Below are 5,885 nucleotides of genomic sequence, written 5' to 3' on the forward strand. Positions count from 1 at the left end.
GTCCTATTTGAAAATGCAAATTATAGTTTGTAGTGAAATAGATTATTGCCATCTTATGCAATCAGAAGTAAAACTGGGCCAAGAACACTAGATTCTAACTAAGTAAACATTTATTAAATACCCACTATTTGTAAGTCACTAATCAAAAGTATAATGAAATATATGATATGGTGTTTACTCTGAGATGCAAAATGCAAGCAGTCCAATTAGGAAATAATGCTTAAGTGTGTGTGTGTATATATATATATACATATATATGTAATATATATAAGTACATATATGTGTGTGTATATGTCTTTTGTAAGACTAAAAATATATATATACACACATACATATGCACTAAATATATATACAATACATATTGTACATATATACACTAAAAAGTACATATACATATATTTCTATATATGTATATATATATAATATATGTTATATATATTATATATATATTAGTCTTACAAAGAATTTTCACATGTTTCAGGAAGGAAAGTAATAGAAAAATGGGAATTGCTTTCTTAGATCTATTTTCTGCATTGTTTTGTGCAATTTATACCTGTCCCCTGACAGTCTTCTGAACCAGTAGGGCAGGCCTGCCAGGAACCTTCATGGACCGATCATCTCACCAGAGAAGGAAGACAAAACCTTAGTCCTTAGACCTAAGGCAACTCTGACTACCGCTGTTTTTTTTTTTTTTTATTCAAACTTGTACCTTGGTCCAACTCCCAAAACGGCCTCATCATGTCTGACTCGTATTTAGAGGAGGGGTCCTGGGATTGAAAACAGAAGGGGCTGTTTTGCTAAGAACGCTGCAAGGCAGCATGGCCCAAACCGTCTCACTTGTGTGAAGGGTCACTAGGAAGCAGAGAGGCTTCAGAAGACAGAGTAGGGGTTTGATCCACTGGGGAGTCCAGGAAAGTGAGTGGGTTTTGGCACCTGAGGACTCCGGTGCACCAGGAGCAGTGAGGGCCAGCAGAGAGCAAAGGGCCCAGCAGGCAGGGCAGAACCCAGGGGAGGAGGAGCGTGGGGCTCAACAGCAGATGACTGGCATGAAGCCCCCAGGGCCCTGCCTCCTAATGGACTTGTTCCTGAGCACAGGGAAGTCGTGTCAGGGCCCTCCCTCCAATAACTGATGCTCTGTGGTGGGTTGGGGTTCTGTATGCGCAGAGGGTAACCAAGCACAGCTCGGAGTCACCTCTTTCTTCCTGACAGCAGCCCTGCGAGGCAAATGTTTTCCCCGTGAAAAAGACGGAGTCTTAAGCAAGTAGATCTGTAATAATTGCCAGTTTTATTCCTCTGGCTAAGAGATCCAGAGGTAATTTGAAGTTTACATTTCTTTTTTATAGTTCTGTTGTCAAAAGTTTATTGTTTTACTGCCCTTCAAAGGTGATTGACAAGTTTTTTTGTGTCTGTTTATTTTCGTTTTTTTTTTGTGACACAATACACACACATACACACACATATATATTCATTTTGTGGAAAATGAGAAGATGCAGATAGCCAAAAAAGAAATAAAATACAGATCACACAGAGGTTCACTGTTAACCTTTCAGTGTATAATAATTCAGACTTTTTCTTTTGCATTTTGTCATATATAAATGTACATATAAAGTGTGTATATGTATATACATATATACACACATATACATACACACAGTTTTGCAACTTACTATTTTCACTTTACAATATAAATGAGCATCTTCCCATGCAAATGAATGAAACATCCTTATTAAATGAGTGAGATGGTCAAAAGATGAGATGTTGGTAACAGGAGTCATATGCAAATCAAAGGAACACTGAAGGATAGGAGTAAAATGGTAGCAATATTTAGCAAGAAAATGCAGACAAAAAGAAGCCACTGGTGGTAATATTAATAACAGAAAATAGTTGAATTCAGGGGAGAAATGCATTAAATGGGATAAGGACGGTCCCGGGAATGCCTATGGTTAGAATGCAGAGCCCTAAATTTCTTTCTCAGACCCCTTATCTCTTCCAAACACCTTTCCATCTCATCTCCCTCCCTTGTCATTTCTTCATTTTTAAAGTGCCTATAGTCTATGTCCTCTTTAAATTCCTCGAGAGACTGAAGCAGCCTTTGCCTAAAATTCCCTTCTGTTTGCTGGCGTTCAAATTCTCCATAGGGGCGTTCTTCCTCTCTCTTTGGCACGCTGCACTTGGGCTTTCCTTCATTTTCTTTGCAGGGTTTTTGCATGATGTTGTTTCCAGCTTAAGTCCGGGGAGAAAATGTAGAGCAAATTGCTTCTTTTCTTTTGATTCAGGTTTGTCAGTTTCTCTTTGAAGCAAGATACTCGCCTAATCTCCCACCCCTGCCACACAGGTCCAGCCCTCTGAAGTTCGAGATGCCGCCCCTTCCTCCCGCACCCCCACCACTCCGCCTCCTTTCCCCTCCCTCTGCAACCCACCATTTCCCCAGCATACAAGGCTAATGGCCTCTCTGACGCGCGCGGGAGAAAGGGAGCTGACCGGTGGTTGAGCTGTGAGGCCGCAAATTTTACCCAGCTCCCGCCCTTCCCAACTCCCACCCTCAGAGACCTGGGCTAAGTGCCTCCCTCACACTCACCTGTGAGGATTCGGGATAGTTTCCTCTTTTTCTTGCCTCGAGATGTCTGTGAATACAGACCCTTGGACCTGGAGACAGAAAGGAAGGGGGCGGGGAGGAGGGAGCTCTCTGTGGATCCACCAGCCCCAGAGACAAGACACTCATCATCTTGAGTCCGGGATCCTCACAACCGTCGTCGCCCCAAATTTCCTACCTCCTGGTTCCCCCTCGTGTCCCTATCCCTTCCTCCTGGATCCCTGCCTCCACACCCCCCCCACCCCTCACCCTCTGGCCTACTCATTGTGAGGGCTGTTGTCCCCTCGGCCCCCCCGCCCCCCCCGCATGACCCACAGACAGGCACCGAATGAGAGGAAATATTTTCAAATTATGTCTAAATTTCTGCCTCCACCCCAGGATTCTAGCCGTTCCCCACACAACAGTCCACACCTCATTTCCTCAACGGAATTGGAGAAAGGAGGATAAACGGAAAGCTTGCCAATCTGAGAGAAGCCGATTATTTCTAAACTATCACTAAATCTGTGGGTGTCTCTCAGGAGACTTCCACCTACTCCCCCCACCGTCCTTTTAAAAAATACAATCATCTCCCAACGAGTTTGCAGGGATTTGGGCAAAGTGAGCCTGGCCCTATTCCAGTCACTAGATTCAGCCACTACCACCCCCAGGGGTCCCAGCGGTTTCCTCAAACCAACCTTCTGAGATTTAAGGAATTTAAGTCCTTCTCTTGGCCACAAGCACGAACGCCTACAGGACAGTAAGGGGCTGGTACCCAGAGGAGAAAGAAGCCCGGGAATATAAGGACTTCACGGCAGCTCCTGGTCACGTGAGGATTATGTCATCCTCCAACTCTGGTCCCCACTTTCCCCTCCCACCAGCTGTGCTGCAGAAGTGGAACGACTTTCCAACCTCCCACCTCCCCACGACACCAGGCCCTGTCACTCACTTTTGTCACTGCTAATTCCAGAGGTCAAGAGTGGCCCCTTCTCCCTGTGTCTGGAATTTGCCTTTCTCTGATTACCAGAGAAGCGCTGCATCTTCCTATAGTCATATTAACCACTGTTACTTGTTAGTGGTTGTGTTGAGAGGATTACTCATCCTCTTCTAAGCTAGAACAACAGGAATGTAGCTGTTTTCCCTCCACCCGCCCATCCACCCCCCAGTCACAAATAGCCACCATTTGCCTTGCTGTTCAATTCTTGAAATCAAATTAGAGGGGGTGGGGTAAATTAGGAAAGGAAGTAATGATTGAGATTGTGCTTTTTTACTATTGTTCTGATAATTTCCTACTCTTCCATTTTTTCCATCAATTTATTATATTCTTTTATTAATCAGAAATAAAATAACAATAAAAAAGCCCCAGGATAAGAGGGAAAAAAGACCCAGCCACCTGTTTCTGCTGCTGAGTCATTAGATAAATATAGACCCTCCAGGCAGACACATTTTTGGAAGTTTAAAACATACAGGGCAACTGGAGGCTACTACCCTTCTGAGGAGCCCCTAGGCAAGTGAAGCCCTTTCGTTAGGTGAACTACTGAGGCCATAATCCAACAGCACTTTGCCCTTAGACTTTCAGATCTCAAAAATCAGTCATAAAACTGCTAGTTTGATCTCAGTATCATGCTCTGTCAGTTTGTACTATACAGTTTTATTTCTTTATTTCCTGTATCCAAAAGATCCCACCTTTCCTCAATACTCTTATTGAGAATCAAATAGTTTTTCATTTCTCCCAGACACCGTCATCTTATTTATGTTTTCTTAGACCTCATTCAGCCACACTGAGGAATTAGGACTAACAGAAACTGGCCATATTACCAAATTTTTTGTTGCTAAGGATTTTGGTACTAATCTAAGTGGATTAGTTGTTGTTGATATGTTAGTTTGAAACATATACAACAGAAAGAGGAATGTGTTCTTTTTAAATATTTATTTAAATTAATTTAATTAACATGCTGTATTATTAGTTTCAGAGGTAGAATTCAGTGATTCATCACTTGCATACAACACCCAGTGCTCTTACTTCAAGTGCCCTCCTTAATACCCATCACCCAGTTACCCCATTCCCCCACCCACCTCCCTTCCAGCAACCCTTAGTTTGTTCCCTAAAGTGTCTCTTACGGTTTGCCTCCCTCTGTTCCTATTTTATTTTTCCTTCCCTTCCTCTATGTTCATCTATTTTGTTTCTTAAATTCCACATATGAGTGAAATCATAAAGTATTTGTCTTTTTCTGACTGACTTATTTACTTAGCATAATGCCCTCTAGTTCCATCCATGTCGTTGCTAATGGCAAAATTTCATTCTTTTTGATGGCTGAGTAATATTCCATTATATATATGGTGTGTGTGTGCATATATATATATATATGAATATTGGTTATATATGTGATATCTTTATCCATTCTCTACATATAATATATATTGGTATATATATATTACACATGTATAATAGATATATCAATATCTATCTATTATATATCTATATGTCTATATCTATATAGAATGGATAAAGATACCACATCTTTATCCATTCATCTTTCAATGGACATCTGGGTTTTTTACATATTTTGGCTATTGTGGACATTGCTGCTATAATCATTAGGGTGCATGTGCCCCTTCGAATCACTATGTTTGTATCTTTGGGGTAAACAGCCAGTAGTGCAATTGCTGGGTCATAGGGTAGCTCTATTTTTAACTTTTTGAGGAACCTCCATACTATCTTCCAGAGTGGCTGCACCAGTTTGCATTCCCACCAACAGTGCAAGAGGGACCCCCCCTTTCTCTGCATCTTCACCAACATCTGTTGTTTCCTGAGTTGTTAATTTTAGCCATTCTGACAGATGTGAGGAGGTATCTCATTGTGGTTTTGATTTGGATTTCCCTGATGCCAAGTGATGTTGAGCGTTTTTTAATATGTCTGTTGGCCATGTGTATGTCTTTTTTAGAGAAATGTCTGTTCATTTGTTCTACCCATTTCCTGACTGGATTTTTTTGGGGGGGTTTGGGTGTTGAGTTTGATAAGTTCTTTATAGATTTTGGATACTAGCCCTTTATCTGATACGACATTTGCAAATATCTTCTCCCATTCTATAGGTTGCCTTTTAGTTTTGTTGACTGTTTCCTTTGCAAAAAGAAATGTGTTCTTAAAACTTATGAAAAGTTGCCACTAACCAGTTTGATGTAAATGATTCCAGAAAATACTTAAAAGAAAGAGAAGAGGTCTTAAGAGTGCAGCATTGTTGTCGCAGTTATTACAAAATGCTAAGTTGTGATAAAAGCATAAGATTTATTGATGGGGTGGGGAATTCCTGAATCC

At 41.3% G+C, this 5,885-nt stretch overlaps 1 protein-coding gene across 1 annotated transcript; it reads right to left on the reverse strand.

Moving 5' to 3' along the window:
- Positions 1-1,313: 1,313 nt before the first annotated feature.
- On the reverse strand, positions 1,314-3,342 carry TCEAL7 (transcription elongation factor A like 7). Its single transcript, XM_035015104.1, has 3 exons — positions 3,268-3,342; positions 2,579-2,646; positions 1,314-2,223 (listed from the first exon to the last, which is right to left on the reverse strand). Exon 3 carries the CDS (start codon positions 2,207-2,209, stop codon positions 1,907-1,909), a length of 303 nt encoding a protein of 100 aa, XP_034870995.1. The 5' UTR covers positions 2,210-2,223; positions 2,579-2,646; positions 3,268-3,342; the 3' UTR covers positions 1,314-1,906.
- Positions 3,343-5,885: the final 2,543 nt, after the last annotated feature.

The sequence above is a fragment of the Mirounga leonina genome, unplaced genomic scaffold (assembly GCF_011800145.1).
Source record: "Mirounga leonina isolate KUSES-001 unplaced genomic scaffold, KU_Mleo_1.0 Mir_101414, whole genome shotgun sequence".
Classification (NCBI taxonomy): Eukaryota; Metazoa; Chordata; class Mammalia; order Carnivora; family Phocidae; genus Mirounga; species Mirounga leonina.